Source organism: Pseudophryne corroboree, chromosome 3, assembly GCF_028390025.1.
Source record: "Pseudophryne corroboree isolate aPseCor3 chromosome 3, aPseCor3.hap2, whole genome shotgun sequence".
NCBI lineage: Eukaryota > Metazoa > Chordata > Amphibia > Anura > Myobatrachidae > Pseudophryne > Pseudophryne corroboree.
Window position 1 is genome coordinate 101,481,306 of NC_086446.1, and position 20,530 is coordinate 101,501,835.

Genomic DNA, 20,530 nt, shown 5'->3' on the forward strand with positions numbered 1-20,530 from the left:
AGTAATGGATGGTTTCTGGAACTAGAGTCACTGGGCAATATTGAGAGGTCTACATAACTCAGGGGTAGTAACGGGATAAAAGTAGAATTAAACTATTATGAAAAATCAAATTCAATGCTTTCATTAAGCCCTTCCGGTGTGAGTGTTCTCAATTTATGTATCCAATAGTTTTCTCTAAGGCATAATTTTCTGTATCTATCTCCCCCACGTATTGTGGGTTTGATGATTTCAATACCCACTAGTTGGATATCATCCGGATTTTTTTGATGCTTGTCTAAGAAATGTCTGGAGACACTATGGAATATAAAGCCCTTTTGGATGTTACGTCTATGTTCAAGGAATCTGGTCCTGAGTTTACGGGTTGTTCTGCCTACATACATTAAATTGCATTTACAGATCAGTATGTAAATTACGAAGGAACTGTTGCAGTTGATATGTGAACCTATCTCAAATTGTGAGGAATCAGAAGCACTAAAACTTTTTGCATTATTCTGAATATAATAACATGTGATGCATTGTTTAGCACCACATTTAAAGCACCCTACTATTTTTGGAAGCCACTGTATATTTCCAGCCGAGGCTGTACTATCATTAGTGTGTCTTCTGTCTACAAAGAGACTTGGGGCAAGCTGTTGCTGTAGGTTATTGGATTTTTTAAAGATCACTGACGGGGTATCTTTCAATTCAGATCTAAGAATCTGATCTGTAAGAAGGATAGGGTAATTATTGCGGATAATATTTCTAATCTTGGACGAAGAACAATTGAACTGTGACAAAAAATGTGGTTGGTCCTGTGCAAATTTATGTGGATGAGTGTTTACTGTTAGGAGGTCTCTTCTGTCTAGGGCATCGGTCTTTTCCCGTGCTATTTTAATCAGACCCGGAGGATAACCACGGTTACAGAAAGATAAAGAGAGCTCATCTGCTTGTGATTGGTAATCCTTTCTATCACTGCAGTTACGCTTAATGCGTCTGAATTGTCCACAAGGGACATTATTCAACCATGATTTATGGTGTGAACTTCTTTAATGAATAAAGTTTAGAGTATCGACCTCTTTGCAAAACGTTTTCGTGGAGATATTGCCCTCAATTATATTGAGGGAAATATCAAGAAACGAGATAGAAGATTGGTGCGCAGTGCCAGTAAACCGTAAATTATAATCATTATTGTTTAAAGAAGTGATGAAATCTGATGATAAAGATATATCACCATAAAAAATAAAAAACATGTCATCTATGTAACGGCCATAGTAGACAAGGTCCGCGCCAAAGCTCCGCCCCCAGACATGGTCGTCCTCAAAGGCGCCCATGTACAGGTTGGCGAAGCTCGGCGCAAACCTCGTCCCCATGGCCGTCCCAAGTATCTGTAAATAATATTTCTTATTAAACACAAAATAGTTGTGGGACAATATGAAAGTGATTGAATCCAATATGAATTGTTGTAACCCGGAGTCAATCGTACTTGTTTTGGAGAGAAAGTCCGCTATAGTAGAGAGACCCCTCTGATGTGGAATATTGGAATAAAGTGCCTGTACATCACAGGTCATAAAGAAATAAGAACTTTTCCAATTGATGTTTGAAATGGCATTTAAAAAACATGTGGTGTCTTTGATATGAGAACGTAAAGAAGAGGCAAGTGGTTGTAAAAAATAATCAACAAAATGTGATAAATTAGAAGTGAGGGACCCCACACCAGAAATAATAGGCCGACCCGTGGGTGCAGTGAGGGATTTGTGGATCTTAGGTAAATGATAATATGTAGGAGTGATAGGGTGAGTAGGAATCAAATATCTGAATTCTTCCTTGGTTATGATGCCTTTGTCTAAAGCATCCTTAACCATGGTTGTCAGTGATCTATGGTAATCTTGTGCAGGGTTGGTTAATAGATTGACATATGTGTTACTGTCATTAAGTTGCCTAAAGGCCTCTGATAGATAATCCTCAGTATTCTGAATAACAATGCCCCCTCCCTTGTCTGCCGGTTTGATGACAAGGGAGGGGTCATTGGCAAGTTTCTGCAGAGCCAATCTTTCATGAACTGAAAGATTGTGTCTGTATTTAAATCTTTTTGATTCTTTCTGACACAGGACGTTGAAGTCATCCAATGTTTTTTTATAGAATATATCAATGGCAGGGCTCCTGTGATGTAAAGGGTAGAACTGAGATTTATTCCTAAACTTCAGATTACGTTCGTTGGTGCGACCTTGGTTGTAAATCTGTACACCTGAGTCAGAAGTGTTATTTTCAAGGAGTAAAGATTCCAACATGTCTAAACCAACTCTGTCCTGGTCATCTAATAAAATGGGTGAGCCATCAAGTTTTCGTTTGGTCAGATTCTTAGTCGCAAAATATCTTTTGCGTGCTAGTGTGCATATGTAGGTATTAAGTTCTACAAATAGATTGAAAAATGCAGGGGGTTTGGAAGGGGCAAATTTAAGGCCCTTGGCCAGAAGTGCAGACTCTGATGGAGTGATCTGTGAGGAGGACAGGTTATAAATATTTGTCTGACTTAGGGTCTCATGTCTCGCTTTTTTTCTGGTCCTACGAATTCTAGCAATTTTTCAGAGAAGGACCAGAGGATTTTAAAACACAGACTCCCTTATCATATGCACAATCGTTACGATGCTCTCAGAGTAGACTCTCCAAAAAGAGCAAGAGAAGAAGGTACAGAGGATGCAGAGGAGGCAGGAGGTTACAAAGAAAAAAAGCGAGACATGAGACCCTACAGACAAATATTTATAACCTGTCCTCCTCACAGATCACTCCATCAGAGTCTGCACTTCTGGCCAAGGGCCTTAAATTTGCCCCTTCCAAAACCCCCTACATTTTTCAATCTATTTGTAGAACTTAATACCTACATACGCACACTAGCACGCAAAAGATATTTTGCGACTAAGAATCTGACCAAACGAAAACTTGATGGCTCACCCATTTTATTAGATGACCAGGACAGAGTTGGTTTAGACATGTTGGAATCTTTACTCCTTGAAAATAACACTTCTGACTCAGGTGTACAGATTTACAACCAAGGTCGCACCAACGAACGTAATCTGAAGTTTAGGAATAAATCTCAGTTCTACCCTTTACATCACAGGAGCCCTGCCATTGATATATTCTATAAAAAAACATTGGATGACTTCATCGTCCTGTGTCAGAAAGAATCAAAAAGATTTAAATACAGACACAATCTTTCAGTTCATGAAAGATTGGCTCTGCAGAAACTTGCCAATGACCCCTCCCTTGTCATCAAACCGGCAGACAAGGGAGGGGGCATTGTTATTCAGAATACTGAGGATTATCTGTCAGAGGCCTTTAGGCAACTTAATGACAGTAACACATATGTCAATCTATTAACCAACCCTGCACAAGATTACCATAGATCACTGACAACCATGGTTAAGGATGCTTTAGACAAAGGCATCATAACCAAGGAAGAATTCAGATATTTGATTCCTACTCACCCTATCACTCCTACATATTATCATTTACCTAAGATCCACAAATCCCTCACTGCACCCCCGGGTTGGCCTATTATTTCTGGTGTGGGGTCCCTCACATCTAATTTATCACATTTTGTTGATTATTTTTTACAACCACTTGCCTCTTCTTTACGTTCTCATATCAAAGACACCACATGTTTTTTAAATGCCATTTCAAACATCAATTGGAAAAGTTCTTATTTCTTTATGACCTGTGATGTACAGGCACTTTATTCCAATATTCCACATCAGAGGGGTCTCTCTACTATAGCGGACTTTCTCTCCAAAACAAGTACGATTGACTCTGGGTTACAACAATTCATATTGGATTCAATCACTTTCATATTGTCCCACAACTATTTTGTGTTTAATAAGAAATATTATTTACAGATACTTGGGACGGCCATGGGGACGATGTTTGCGCCGAGCTTCGCCAACCTGTACATGGGCGCCTTTGAGGACGACCATGTCTGGGGGTGGAGCTTTGGCGCGGACCTTGTCTACTATGGCCGTTACATAGATGACATGTTTTTTATTTTTGATGGTGATATATCTTTATCATCAGATTTCATCACTTCTTTAAACAATAATGATTATAATTTACGGTTCACTGGCACTGCGCACCAATCTTCTATCTCGTTTCTTGATATTTCCCTCAATATAATTGAGGGCAATATCTCCACGAAAACGTTTCGCAAAGAGGTCGATACTCTAAACTTTATTCATTCTAGAAGTTCACACCATAAATCATGGTTGAATAATGTCCCTTGTGGACAATTCAGACGCATTAAGCGTAACTGCAGTGATAGAAAGGATTACCAATCACAAGCAGATGAGCTCTCTTTATCTTTCTGTAACCGTGGTTATCCTCCGGGTCTGATTAAAATAGCACGGGAAAAGACCGATGCCCTAGACAGAAGAGACCTCCTAACAGTAAACACTCATCCACATAAATTTGCACAGGACCAACCACATTTTTTGTCACAGTTCAATTGTTCTTCGTCCAAGATTAGAAATATTATCCGCAATAATTACCCTATCCTTCTTACAGATCAGATTCTTAGATCTGAATTGAAAGATACCCCGTCAGTGATCTTTAAAAAATCCAATAACCTACAGCAACAGCTTGCCCCAAGTCTCTTTGTAGACAGAAGACACACTAATGATAGTACAGCCTCGGCTGGAAATATACAGTGGCTTCCAAAAATAGTAGGGTGCTTTAAATGTGGTGCTAAACAATGCATCACATGTTATTATATTCAGAATAATGCAAAAAGTTTTAGTGCTTCTGATTCCTCACAATTTGAGATAGGTTCACATATCAACTGCAACAGTTCCTTCGTAATTTACATACTGATCTGTAAATGCAATTTAATGTATGTAGGCAGAACAACCCGTAAACTCAGGACCAGATTCCTTGAACATAGACGTAACATCCAAAAGGGCTTTATATTCCATAGTGTCTCCAGACATTTCTTAGACAAGCATCAAAAAAATCCGGATGATATCCAACTAGTGGGTATTGAAATCATCAAACCCACAATACGTGGGGGAGATAGATACAGAAAATTATGCCTTAGAGAAAACTATTGGATACATAAATTGAGAACACTCACACCGGAAGGGCTTAATGAAAGCATTGAATTTGATTTTTCATAATAGTTTAATTCTACTTTTATCGCCTGTTACTACCCCTGAGTTATGTAGACCTCTCAATATTGCCCAGTGACTCTAGTTCCAGAAACCATCCATTACTTACTTTGCTTTAGCAGTTGAAGTATATATCGTTTGGATATAATATACACATTATCGATATTCATTTAATATACTACTATTGATAAACTGATTGGTTACGATCAATTCTGAGATGCCTGGAGACATACGGAAGAGGCTCATCTATATAATCCCTGCCATTCATCATTAATTTGTTTAGAATATTTATGAGGATGAATAAACTTAGCTTACAGTGACATTATATACAAAGTGTAACTAATAACTATTAGATCCTTTATGAGGCATTCATATATGTCTTCTCTGCATGATATGTATATCTAGACATCTGTCACAAATGTTACTGTTCCTTTAGACCACACTGGAATATGCACAGAGTTAAACGTTTATTGTGATAACCCTTTAGTCTGTTCTCTATACACTCAACAAACCCAGTGGTGTATATGGTTAGACGACAGACTAATAACATCACAGGGACCGGAGTTCGAATACAGATGACAATATAAGTGAATTTTTATGTCCTCCGGTTTATTAGCTTTATTTTAATTTTATTCTCATCATTTCTCATTTTTATTTTCATTTTTATATTTATTTTCATCTTTTATTTTATTTTTACTCCAAGGCGGTACTACCTGTATACATATAGTTAGAAGTGTCTATTTAGAGTCTCTTTATATCCCTTTGTTAACTACCATATGGTAAGCTAGCTGCGGAGAAAATGTGCCGCTAATTAATGTGTCTTCTCTATAGTATGCGTAGAAACCAGTATTTCCAATTTTCCATACCGTTAAATATATAACATCTATTATAAGAATATGTATATACTCTACTGGTGTCCGTTGTGAATTTCAATAGAGTAAATCACAAATAAGTTACTTTATTATTAGTCATTTCTGCCAGTCATTATTAGTGTTTGCTGTTTATGTACAAGAGAGCCTTCGTTTTTGCATTTCATCTGTTCCTATTAATTGCTGATGATAGACATCTGTTTACACTGATCTGATCAGCCCTTAAATACCGGATATTCTGGAGGCAGGAATCTACCTTTGAAAAAGTCACGTGGAGCGTGACGAAACGCGTCAGGACCCGCCCCCACACACACCTAGTTTAGGTGTTACTACAAGATGCACATCGATCTTCACCTACATTGCACCCTCCGCCTACAGCTCCCGTCGTCAGCGGCTTTAACATACACGCCGCCACAGTCAGCTTGTGAACAGACGGCTATCTCCCCTCCGCTGCACAGCTTATGTGGGTATTGCAGGACTCTTATGCCGAGGACGCTCGGCTCTGACCAGCCCACTGGAGAGGTATTGAGATTTGCTCTAACCGAGGGACCCATACCTAATTGGGAAATTATCAGTGCACCCTGTCTTCTAATAGCAATTAACCTTATTAAGTGGAATACGGACTTTCTCTATCAAGGTTATGTCCACCATCTCAATATTAACCATGAGCTATTATCAGATATTATGAGTTTACTATAAAGTGACTCTTTTTTAATAATACTTTTACCGGTATACATGTTTTATTTTTATTAATTAATAAATACTGCAATTATTTACGTTGGCTCTCTGTACATTATATTTATTTTCCTGACATCCAGCGCAGCCGTTTGTTCTTTTTCTCTTGTTTCTACCTCAATACTACACATAGTATTCCGGCAAGCGCAGCATCTCAGGAATTACGATCTCTATAAGCATATCACAATTTGTTATAATTTATATGTAACTTGATGTTTAGGCGCTCCTTTAGCAGTTTCTGTTTTGTTCATCAGACATTATGCCTTGGATACTTTTGCCTCTCATGACGCAGACTTCGGGCGAAAGGTCCTCCTGTGCAATCAGGAGCGTCCCCACCACTAAAATGGCTTTGGGAATCCCAATGTTATCCTGTGGATAATCCTGTGGACCCAGCCAGAGAAATATACGTTATGGTAAGAACTTACCGTTGAGAACGTGATTTCTCTTATGTCCACAGGGCTCCCACCCTGACGCATCTGATTTGAGGATCTAGACAATCACTAAACCTCTTCCTTCTTGTATGGAAGGGTGTGCATGTGTGTTCTTATCGCCTGTACAAGTCTCTACCTAATGTTCCTGCCTAAAATCGCTGTGGAAAGAACTGATCTGACTGAGTCAGTGGGCGGGACTATATAGTGGAGGCCCCAATGCATCCTGGGAGGCCAGAAAGCTCGTGACCGTGTTGGTGCCATTTTCGCTGTCGCTCGACAATATCCCAATGTTATCCTGTGGATACCTGTGGACATAAGAGAAATCACGTTATCAACGGTAAGTTCTTACCATAACGTATATATCTGTGTGTAATTCTTACATCAAGTATTCATCTCACTATTAACTCTCACTAGGCCCAATTGAAACTATTTGTAATTGACTATGGCATGGGTTAGTTAAATTCATTGGTAGCTTTTAAGTGGTGTTGGATTTGTACATATATATTGTTTATTTGTGACAAAAGAAACTGATTGTTTTAAACACACTGAAGGTCAGCTGTTAGCTAAGTGGATAGAGTGACCTTCCTAAAATGGCCACTGCTCCCCCCCCTTATTCTCAGCTATGTGCATGGACAAAATGGTGGACAGACCATGCGGCTAGCTCTTTTGTCACAAATAAATCACAAATTATACAAGCACCGGAAGTTTGTTACTTTAGGCCTGCGTTAGCAGTATGCGAATAGGCCGCAGCATGCTAACACAGCTATATCATACCTTTGCACCGACTTTTAAATGCTCTTCAAATTTACTTAACAGATAAACAATCCAATCTGAATCAAACACAATATGACTTATTGAACCTTGTTTTGCAACAATAAAAATACGCTGTAGCATTTCCAATATTGTGAGAAATATATTGTCCCTTGAATTTCATATCAGCGCCTTAACTGATAACACAAAAAAACAAACGGCATGTGGTCCAGCAGCATCAAAATGCGTTCATCGTTAGCTTGTAGACCACAGCAGCGTTTGTTCAGTGCATCATTAAGTCCTGGGATTTGAGTTCTCTACTGGGCACTCATGCTGGCATGGGACATGATCCATGGCAGACCATTTCAGGTCTAGTCCGGCAACCCCACTGCGGTGGCCTACCTCAACCAACAGGGAGGTATTCGCAGTTGGTTGGCGATGCAGGAAGTGGCTCTCATCATCCAATGGGCAGAACGTCATCTCCCAGCCATCTTGGCAGTGTTCATCCCAGGGGTCCTTAACTGGGAAGCAGACTTCTTCAGATGTCATGATGTGCACTCTGGCGAGTGGTCTCTACACCCAGAGGTCTTCAAGCTTCTAGTGGACAAATGGGGCCAGCCGGACATTGAGAAGTTCAGATTATTTCTAATAAATATTTAAAATACCAGCGTTAATATATGCTGCGGACGCTAGGCGCATCTTATTACCATATACGATAAAAGTGCGCTGTACGTCGCAAACACTACATCCCTTAAGAGAAAACAAGCACTCGCACACATTGTCTGAGTTCCAACGCTCAGTGATGTATATATTTGATATTAAAAGGATATGTATACAATATATCACATGTATCATTCAGTTATAATGTTACAATTACACAAGAAGCAGATAGTTACAAAAGAATCCATTACAGCCACAGCCAGCATACTTTACCCTGTCCCTCAATGCCCAGTGAACCGTCGTCTCCATCTTTAGCTCTCCCTCAACAGCAAACAAACAGCAACTAACTCTCTAAGTCCTAAAAAACTGCCTATATCAAAACAGTGGGAGTTAACAGGTTGTTGGTTTCAGGCTCCTTCCATTGGTACAGGAGAGGGAGGTCTCTCATTCATGATCTGTCATTGGTCAGTTCATATGCAAGGAACGTCCAGCCTTGAAGAAGACATCATAGGGGTTGGCCACTGGTTTCCTGCCCACATGATTTTCTTTGTTCTAATAAGAGTGACTTTAGATTTCATACATTTAATCATAACTAATCGTTGCAATGTGCTCCAACCTTACCACAGCTATCAAAATAACACACTTATTCCCTTGATCATTTTGACACCAAGCATGACATGTTTATCTTGTTCCGTTCCAATAATACATATATATGATGTTATACTCTATTATATAATTTAATACATTATAATGTCTGGTGCTTGACATGTTTAATTTATGCGTGGTGTGAAATATGTGTTGAATATATCTTTGTGGCTTGTCTGTGTGAATGCGTATGCTACCATATATCGCTGTGCACGCTGCGTGTATTCGCCCGCACAGCGACTCATCAGTGTGGAGTTTGTATGTGGTGTGTATGTAATATTTTTGACTTCGACAACATGGACCTCATGGCCCTTATGAAACAACCACAAGGTGTACAGGTCCAGGACAAGAGTCCCCGAAGCAGTCATTGTGGACATCCTGGCATTGAGATGGACCTTCTGTCTGCCATACATCTTCGGTCCAGTCTCTCTTCTTCCATGCGTTCTTCGGAAGTTCAGGCAAGGAGGAGGCACCGTCCTGCTGATAGCACTGGCATGGCCCAGGTGTAATTGTTTCTCTGATCTCCAGAGTCTCTCTATAGGTGCTTCTTTTCCACGTCTGCTATGACCAGACCTGTTGTCTCAGGGTCCTTGTCTACATCTGGACTTAGCACGTCTGTCTTTGACAGTGTGGCTCTTGAGTCACCCTCCCAAGGTCCAAAGGTTTCTCTACCTCAGTGGTCCAGACCATGCTCAGGGTGTTAAAACCGGCCTCCGCCATATCTATGACCATGTGTGGCATACATACTTCCAGTCTTGTGCTGCAAGACGGTATGACCCTCTGGTCTTTAAGGTCTCTCGGATCCATGCCTTTCTTCAAGCTGGTTCCAACGCAGAATTTCTCCACTGCCGGATGTTCGCACCTTTCTTCAGAATGTCTTCCGTATTCAACCTCCCTTTGTCCCTCTAGTGGCTCTGTGGCATTTGTCTGTGGTTCTTTATGCGCTTCTGGAGCCTACGTTTGAATCCCTGGACTCTGTCAACCTCAAATGGTTAAAAGCAGAGACTATTTTCTCCTAAGTCCTAGAGGATGCTGGGGACTCCGTAAGGACCATGGGGTATAGACGGGATCCGCAGGAGACATGGGCACACTATAAGACTTTGAATGGGTGTAAACTGGCTCCTCCCTCTATGCCCCTCCTCCAGACCTCAGTTAGATTCTGTGCCCAGGAGTGACTGGACACACACTAGGGGAGCTCTGCTGAGTTTCTCTGGAAAGACTTTATGTTAGGCTTTTTTATTTTCAGGGATACCTGCTAGCTACAGGCTCCCTGCTTCATGGGACTGAGGGGAGAGAAGTCAGACCTGCTTCTTCTTAGTTCAAAGGCTCTGCTTCTTAGGCTACTGGAAACCATTAGCTCCAGAGGGTTTGATCACTTGGTGCGCCTAGCTGCTTGTTCCCGGAGCTGCGCCGTCACCCCCCTCACAGAAGCCAGAAGACAGAAGCCGGGTGAGTATTAGAAGAACAGAAGACGGCAGAAGACTTTCAGTAACGGAGGCACAGCGCAGCGGCCGCGCCGTCACCCCCCTCACAGAAGCCAGAAGCCGGGTGAGTATTAGAAGAACAGAAGACGGCAAAAGACTTTCAGTAACGGAGGTACAGCGCAGCGGTCGCGCTGCGCTCCATGCTCCCACACACCAACGGCACTCACCGGGTGCAGGGCGCTGGGGGGGAGCGCCCTGGGCAGCAAGTTACTGAAAGTCCTTTTCACTGGCAAGAGCTGCATATTCGGTGCCCGGGCACCGTGTACGATACCCCCGCCAGTATAAAGCAGCGGTCGCGCTGCGCGCCATTGCTTCCACACACCAACGGCTTTTCAAGGGTGCAGGGCGCAGGGGGGGCGCCCTGGGCAGCAATATACTCTCCATTAAGCCTGGTTAAACACATATACAGTGCATAGGCACTGTATACGGACCCCTGCCAGTATATAAAGCTAAAATATTAGCGGAGCTGAAGCGCGCCGAAAAGGGGCGGGGCTTAGCCCTCACAACATGATTCAGCGCCATTTTCTACATGTCCCCGCCAAAACAGTGTACAGTGTAAACGAAGGGGGGGCACAGTGATTAGTGCAAGATTGTATGAAATATAGCACTATCCTAGATAATGGCCATGTAATCAATTGAGTTGTGCATATATGTCTGTGGTCTCCCTGTCAGATATACCCACTATAGCTTTTTAGTACACATGTGTCGACATGTGTGAGTGCTAGGTCACAAACAGCTATGGGATTCTCTCTGTCGGCATCGCCGACTCCTGTTGATACTTGATTCAGTAGATGAAGTGTCAACAGGTTAGTAATTGTATGCTTTTCGAAGTAAACATTGTAGGGGAGACACAGTGATATGTGGTTGACCCTGTCGGCACCAACTGTTATTACTGGGTGAAAATTAACATGCTGTAACTAACCTGTATATATATTTTTTTATGTATATGTATGGTTCTGTTCCATGGGCCTGTAGCTTGAGCACAGACATGGTAGTATTTGTGGGGGAGTGTTATTAAAATTATATGTGTATACTTCCCTCGGACCTTATTTTGCCTGGTTACTACTCCCTGCTGTCGACGAATACTAGGTTTTCTGTCGACTGTAAGGTTTCCTGTTAGATCCACAACTGGGGCATTCAGTACATGGTCATACACATTCAGAACACATTATTGTCACTAGGGACCCGATGGTTCCGGACAATCCATTTATATGAATGGTGTGTGTATATATATATATATATATATATATATATATATATATGATATGTGTGTAAATGTGTATTACATTTATGTATATTCATATTATGATTTCTAATGAATGCTGAAGTAAAAGTATTCCTTCTCATGTGCTGGTCGCTCTGTTGATAAAGCTCTAGGTCGGCCGTCACGAGTTGGTCTCAGATCCTCATAAGGAGTCCGAATGTTTATTCCTTTCCCGCCATGGATAGAATACTGTGAAAGTCAACTCCTGGTCGACACGGGGCCCTGTCACAAAGGATCGTACACAGGAAGCTAAGTGATATTTTATTCTTTACTTTGGAGTTATTTGCATTACATGCACATGCGGGAGTGTTTGTATTCGGAAAGGTTTCCGATAGAATTACCCTAAAGAGAGAGGGGATGTGTCTTATGGTGATTCTTCTCTATAACATGGCGGCAGGCTGCCGGGCGACTGTAGAAGAAATGCTGAGGCTGAATCCGAGAGATACTGGAGTATTTCCCTGGGACGGTGTACCGCTGTTTGGGGAGGCCTCAGTTCAGTCATTCTCGGCGGATACCACTGGTAAGTCTAACTTCGTGAGTTAGATTCCCTCACAACGGTTGGTGACGCATTCTGTTGTGGGATGCAGTCATTTTAACCGGTTTGATACCGTTCTTTTTTCCCTTTTCGGTGCAGATTGTGGAAGGTGAAAAGGTAAGAGTTCTGCAGCCTTGTTAGGTTCGCAGAAGCGGATGTCGTTTTCTGTTTCTACCACATCCACCGCATGTCGCTGGGTCTATCTGACTGGAGCTCACTCCGGTGGGAACTCGTCTACTATTCTTCAGTCAGTACGGGAATGGACCTGGACCTGTGAGTTAATAATAGAATCCAAAGGGGGACATACTGGAGTTTACAGATGATTCCCCTCACTGATTTTTTTAATAGATCTTAGCGATTCCCCTCTGGAAGGGGGGGTAGTATGCGACGCCATATCAGAGTTGCGTCAGGTTCAGGACATTGTCCTGCTGTCCCTGTAAAAAAAAGAAAGAAACAAAGATTTCTACTTACGAAGGGAGCTCCAGCACGTAAAGGTAGAAAAGGGTTAAATGCGTTTTTCTCCGCATTCGGCTTACCTAGGTTGCTATCCAGGATTGTCTTTGCCATTTCACCGGAGTGATGGCAGTATGATGGGTTTCTTTCAATAGTAAGAGCTATTGTTATTCTGTACTGACACGCTCTCCTGATTAAGGTGAGGTCAAGAAACACGTGGTGCAAATCGTTGTTTCTCTCTGAATGTTCTTCAACACAGGGAATGGCTGTTGTTCCCAACGACGCAGATGTCGGAGGTGGGTATCAGAGTAGTTACTGAACGGTTGAGGTTCTGTGTTTCTCTGTAGAAAGAGGTCTGAGGATCCACAGAAGGATCAGATTTGCAGTGACAATCCATCAATATGTCCTAAGAGGCTTTTCAGTGAGCAAGTCAAATGCCAGAGTGGTTTCACGGGGCCAGTTGGAAATGTGGTCCGGGTCTCACCTGCACATGCGCCAGAATATAATCCTAAAGGCCAGGATATCGCTCCTGTGGTGTCTGCTCAGTTCTCACCTCCTAGACAGACGAAGGTTCGGAATCCAGGTGGAGATCCTGGTGTCCATGCATGCAGATCTCCGAGACTGGGGAACAGTCCTGGCAAGGGAAGTATTTCCAGAGGAAAAGGTCAAGCTGGGAAGCTTGTCTGCAATAAGTTTCTTGGATTAAGAGCTATTTTCAGTGAACATATGCTTAGTGATCTGCCGTGTTAATTCTGTCGGACGACTTGACAGCTGTGGTGTAAGTAAGCCGCTACGGCGGAACATGGAGCAAAGCGGCAATGGCAGATGCCGTAAAAGTTTTCCGTTAGGTCAAAAGGACTGGTAAACGCTATATTAGCAGTCTTCGGTCCGGATGTGAACGACGGAGAAATAGATTCCTCTGCAGATGCGATCTCCATCCGGGAGATATACAGTCGTCATCGAGAAGTTTCACTGAAGCGACAAGTCTTTGAGGTGTGCCTCAATTCGACATGTTGGTGTCTCGCCTCAACGAGAGATCTCAGGGATATTGTTCCAGGTCAGGGGACACTCAAGCTATAACAGTGGACGTCCTCCGGACACCTTGGGTGTTTTCAGTCGGTCTACATGTCCCCTCCGTTTTCACTCTTCTGAAGGTGATAAACGTAAGACGAACAAAGGTTCAGGCGATCCTCATTGTTCCGGTCTGAACATGGAGGGCTTGGTATCCACTTCAAGATTTACTCATAGCAGATCCATGGCCTCTTTCTCTACGTGAGGAACTGTTACAGCAAGATCCGGGCGTGTATCAAGACTTACCGCGGCTGCGTTTGGCGGCGTGGCGGTTGAACGCCATATCCTAGCCAGAAAGGGTATTCCCAGTGAAGTAATTTCCACTTTTCTTCAGGCTAGAACAGAAGTAACGGCAAAGCCTTACCACCGTGTTTGGAGAAAATATGTGTCTTGGTGTGAATCCAAGAAGGCTACTACGGAAGCTTCAGCTGGGTCGTTTTTCTCCATTCTTTGCAAGCAGGTATGGGTGCAGGCCTAAAGTTAGGCTCCATTCAAGTGCGGTTTTGACCTTATAAATTTTCTTTCAAGAAAGAATTGGCGACTTTTCCGGAAGTTCGGACCTTCATGGAAGGAGTACTGCACATCCAACCTCCATTTGTGCCCCCATTGGCACAGTGGGACCTTGACGTGGTGTTGAGTTTTCTTGTGTCACAATGATTGGAACCTTTCTGAAAGGTTGTGTTAAATTTTCTCCCTTGGAGAGTGGTCATGCTTTTGGCTTTGGCATCCGCAAGGCGGTTGTCGGAAGTGGCGGCTGGGTCTCACAAGAGCGCCTGTTTGATCTTCCAGGTGGATAGAGTGAAATTGAGAACTCGGATAATAGTTCTGCCAACAGTGGTCTAGGTGTTTCGCAGAAACCAGCCTATTTGATGCCTGTGGTTACTTGAGCTGATTCAAGGTCTTTTGATGTAGTCAGAGCTTTGAATATTTATGTCGCCATTTTTGGCTCAGATTGCGGAAACAGAGACTCTGTTTGTCCGGTATGCTCCCAGCGTGATTGGGGCGCCTGCGTCTCTGCAGTCGGTTACACGCTAGATCTGTGATCCGATTCGGCGTGCTCGTTCTACGGCTGGATTGCCGTTACCGAATTCAGTGGAGACCCATTTTACTTGGAAAGTGGGCTTTTCTTGGGCGGATGCCCGAGGAGTCTCGGCGATTCAACTTTGCCGAGCGGATACTTGGTCGGGTTCAAACACTTTTGCTAGGCTCTACAAGTTTGATACCCTGGCTGATGGGGTCCTCATGTTGCTCAATCGGTGCTGCAGAGTCGTCCGCACTCTCCCGCCCGGTCTGGAGCTTTGGTATAAACCCCTTGGTCCTTACGGAGTCCCCAGCATCCTCTAGGACGTAGGAGAAAATAGGCTTTTAATACCTACCGGTAAATCCCTTTCTCTTAGTCCGTAGAGGATGCTGGGCGCCCGTCCCAGTGCGTACTGTGTCTGCAGTTATTGGTTATGGTTACACTCTTGTGGTGTTTCTTTTCTGTCAGGCTGTTGCTGATGTTGTGCATGCCATGGCAGGCGGTGTCTTTTTATTGGTTGTGTTGACACACTGGTTGTGTTACATATTCTCTCAGCATGTGGCTGTGTATTTTTCATGCCGTTGGTTGGTATTCTTTTGAATACCATGTTCTGCGGTATATTTGTGGTGTGAGCTGGTATGACACTCACCGTGTTTAAACAATAAATTCTTTACTCGAAATGTCCGTCTCCCTGGGCACAGTTTTCTAACTGAGGTCTGGAGGAGGGGCATAGAGGGAGGCGCCAGTTCACACCCATTCAAATTTTTATAGTGTTCCCATGTCTCCTGCGGATCCCGTCTATACCCCATGGTCCTTACGGAGTCCCCAGCATCCTCTACGGACTAAGACAAAAGTATTTACCGGTAGGTATTAAAATCCTATTTTTCTTCTGTCTATTGCATCGACGAGAAGAGTGTCTGATTTGGGGGCGCTATTCTTTTGCTCTCCCTTTTTGATCTTTCATCAGGACAGGGCTGTTCTTTGAACTCACCTTGGCTACTTTCCGAAGGTGGTGTCCCATTTCCACCTAAACGAAGAAATAGTGGTACCGGCCTTCCAATCCTCGGACCTCACGGCAGGGATGGCCTCCTTGGAAGTGGTCCATGCCCTTCGAATCTAAGTGGCTCAGATCAGTTCCATCCGGAAATCGGATTCCCTCTTTGTCCTCTACGTATTCCACAAGAGGGGCTGGCCAGCTGACAAACGGACTCTGGCCAGACGGCTTTGCATGACTATCTCACAGGTGTACACGCAGGCTGACCTCCCTGCGCCGAATACTGTCTCTGCTCATTCTACTCGCTCTGTGGGTCCTTCGTGGGCAGCCCGCCGAACAACTTTGCAAGGCGGCCATGTAGTCTTCTGTTCACACGTTTCTCAAGTTCTATACCTCTGATAAATTCACCTCCCCAGGATGCTTTATTTGGACGCCGGATTCTTTTATCCGCTCAGGAGCGTCCCCTACCTTGAACAACTGCTTTGGGACATCACCATTGTTTCCCTGTGGAGCTCCATGGAACCTGAAGATGTTAACTCATTTTTTTTGTCAGGTCCACAGGGCACCCACCCTGACGCACCTGGCTTCTATGGGTCACGGTTTCCCTTCACCTGTCCGTGAGTGTGTGTTCTTGTGTATACCACATCTTTCTTCTCTTCTATCCGGCTCCAGCCTTGGGCCTGAGCTGAAGGCGGATTATAAGGGGGAAGGACCGGAGCATCTTGGGATACCTAAAAGCTTTATACCTAAATAGTATAAAACTTTATACCTTGGGATACCTAAAAGCTTTAACTGTTTGGTGCCCGGGCCTTTATCACCACCTACACCCGATTGGTCTCCCCTGTGGACCCTATGGACCTCACAGAAAGACAATTAACAAACGTAACTAAATTGAGAGTTCTTATTTCTTTAATTCCACAAAACAAAATTATTAAAATCACACTCTTATTTGCTTATTCTTGTATATTAGTCTATATAAAAAAAAGTCAAACATATTTTATTGGAGAACTGTATATGCAATTACAGAGTCCATATAAGAGAACACGAACAATATAACAGTTAGAGAAAACACATTGTAACAAATGGTTTTAGTAAAATTGAGGAAAAACACAAGAATTATATCTCAAAAGGATAAATCACACATGGGACATATTTCCAACAACCAGATAAATTGTCCAACAACCAGATAAATTGTAGCTAAACAAAGGAATTGAGAAGTAGATTTTTTTTTTTCTGTGCCAAACGTGCTGGGGGCGTAGGTTCTTGTACCCTCTCTAAAAGGAGAAGGGCCCCGTTACTCCCCTACCCCTCAGAGCCAAAAGGCCTACTGAGGGGAAAAAGGGACTGTGGGTCCCCCCCTTGCCGAAGCGCAGACGGACCCTCGTGTATCCCCAAGGTTGGTTGAAGCTTCCCCCTGGGGATCGAAAACAGCCTCTAGCCCTCCCCTAAAGGAGGGGGCCTCAGCAACTAGGGGAGAGGGTGGCCCATAAGGGTCTCACCTAAACCCTAAACAAAAAAACGTGACGTGACAAACTAAACAACATAAATAAGTGCATGTGTAGTGCAAAAGTGCAAAACATGTGCGTGAATAACTAAATATGCCCCAGCCAGAAGGCCAGGGGGGAGGGTATAAAAAATTATCCTTGCCCTAGCCAAAAGGCCAGGGCAAAAGAAAGTGGGAGCAGACAGGAAGGGTTGAAGTGTTAAGTGCTAAAGTGCCTTCGTGCATTGGTGGTCCGAATCCCCAGTGCATTTCCGGCACCACTGCCCCTTTCAGTTCCAGGGGCACAAAACACCTTGAGCTTCGAGCTGCTCCTGACCTCTCAGCCAGACCAAGCTTCATACCCACTCTGTGCCAGGATCAACCCCCAGTAAGAGAGTAGCTACTAGACCAGGCCGTTCCCGCTCCACGTAAGGGATCCGATTTCAACCCCTAAGAAGGTAGCGGATACTAAGCCCAGTTTTTTTCCACTCTCGACCAGAGGCATTGCCACACCCCGGAATGGTACTCCACAAGGTGTTTCTCCATTCCACACTAAGAACCTCTCACGCTCCTAGTGTAAGAACAGGTACTCCACCAAGTGTTTCCCTCGAGAAGGTACTACACTTGATCTTAGCCAAAAGGCGGAATTGAGAAGTAGATGACAAAGCTAAAACTAAAAGTAAGGGCGACCAGCTATAAGTACCTCATGATTATACCATGAGATTATAGACACTACTGATGTAGTGTATCACGGAGAGTAGGGAGCAAGTGTCTACATACATTTTAAGAAAGAAAATGATTGAAATTAGGAAATTTTGATTGTACGTGTACTTTATTTTTGCTTTCAGCTGCTGGATACAGTGGGAACACCGCAGGGATGTTTCATGTTCAAGCTCCAAAGTGTGACATGAACGGTGCTGATGCACACTTTTCCCCTGCAAAATACCCAGATGTCCCAAACAAACTACCAAGTTCTGAGGCGTCAACTAATGAGTCAGTACACTTAAGTTTCTATAACCACCCGGAGAATGGTGCACCTGGCACAGTTTGCGCTGAAACTGAAAACTGTATTTGCAGCGAGTGTGGAGACAAATTTCCCACCAAACGGCAACTTACATCACACCAGAAGATTCACACAGTAGGGAAGCCTTTTCTCTGCTCTGAATGTGGGAAACGCTTTACCCGCAATACAGTTCTCGTGAACCATATGAGGCTTCACACAGGAGAAAAACCATATGCTTGCTCTGCTTGCGGGCAAAGGTTTATCCGCAATGGGCAACGCATTAGACATGAGAGACTTCACACAGGAGAAAAGCCTTACGTGTGTAACATATGCGGAAAATGTTTCAACCGTAAGACCAGTCTTGTAGAACACACGAGAATTCACACAGGAGAGAAACCTTATCCCTGTACAGAATGCGGAAAGAGCTTTACAACCAACTCTCAGCTCGTTAAACATATAAAATATCACAGAGGGGAGAAACCTCATGTATGTTTAAATTGTGGGAAACGGTTCATTAGCAATGGGTTGCTTGTTATACATCAGAGAATTCACACAGGAGAAAAGCCTTTTGTATGTCCGGACTGTGGAAAGGCTTTTGCCCGTAATGCCATTCTCCAAGAGCACATGCGGATTCACTCAGGGGAAAAGCCCTTTGAATGCAAAGAATGTGGAAGGCGGTTCACAAGTAATTCACATCTGGGCCAGCATCAGAAAAACCACAGAGGTGAGAAACCACACGTGTGTCCTGATTGTGGGAAGAGGTTCGTCTGTAATGCCCTTCTCATAATACACTACAGAAGTCACACTGGCGAGAAACCGTTTGTTTGTAATGAGTGTGGAAAATGCTTTGCCAAAAAAGGTACCCTTGTCACACATCAGAGAAGTCACACCGGGGAAAAGCTCTTCGTCTGTACCGATTGTGGGAAAGGCTTTGCCCAAGGCTCGGATCTAGTAGCTCATCGGCGGATTCACACCGGAGAAAAACCTTTTGTGTGTCCTGAGTGTGGGAAGACATTCGCTCAAAAATCCCAACTGGTCGTACACAAGAAATATCACACGGGGGAGAAGCCTTATGCCTGCTCTGTGTGTGAGAAAAGCTTCACCATTAAGGGGAGTCTCGTCACTCACCAGAGAACTCACACCGGAGGAAAGATGTTCATGTGTTCCGAGTGCGGCAAAAGCTTCACCAGTAACTCAAAGCTCATTATCCACCAGCGAACTCACACGGGAGAGAAACCATTTATGTGCTCGAAGTGCAGGAAGGGCTTTATCAGTAACTCCGACCTGATTGTACATAAGAAACTTCATGAGGAAAAATAATAAACGTGCACGCACATATGCCAATGGTGAAAATGTTGGTTTAAAAATCTGTTAATTTAGGTCAGTTTTTTATAAACTAGGAGTTTACGGATTCAATGGCTAGAATAGATTTGACACAAATAGGCTTGAAAAAGTAGGGAATGGGGAAGGTGTGGGCGGTGGAATCAGTGAGTTGGATTGAGAAATGGATACCAGAGCTACACATGGAAAATTAATAATAATAATTATTTATTATTATCCTTTATATCGTACCACAAGGGATCCGCAGTGCCCAATTATAGATTACATAAATGAAAAATCAAAACGGGACAATAGTGACTTACAGTAGAAGACAATATAGGACATTTACAGGTTAAATAACACTGACATAAGTATCAGAGTTGCAGAAAACCATAGGATTAGGTGCTGTCGAGGATGTTTACGTAAGAGAAGGATAAGCACTTGAGGGTTGAGAGCTCTGCTCGTGAGAGCTAACATTCTAAAGGGGAGGGACAGACAGGGGTGGCACAGATATGGTAGACAGTGAGCGTGGAACAGAGGGTTAGGATGAGATTAGACTGGGTTTGGTGAAGCGGGTCTTGGGAGCCCATAGTAATCAGTCGGCAAGAGAGGTGGCGTGCATTAGCAGAGCGATGAGGACGGGTGAGAGAGTAAAGGGAGATAAGGTCAGAGATGTAAATGGG

At 43.4% G+C, this 20,530-nt stretch overlaps 1 protein-coding gene across 1 annotated transcript in view; it reads left to right on the forward strand.

The window, feature by feature from the left end:
- The window catches only part of LOC135057209 (uncharacterized), a 284,086-nt gene extending 264,206 nt beyond the window's left edge, over positions 1-19,880 (forward strand). Inside the window, 1 exon segment of the mRNA XM_063963101.1 lies at positions 18,373-19,880. Within this exon segment, the coding sequence (XP_063819171.1) occupies positions 18,373-19,847 (1,475 nt within the window). The 3' untranslated portion in view covers positions 19,848-19,880.
- Positions 19,881-20,530: the final 650 nt, after the last annotated feature.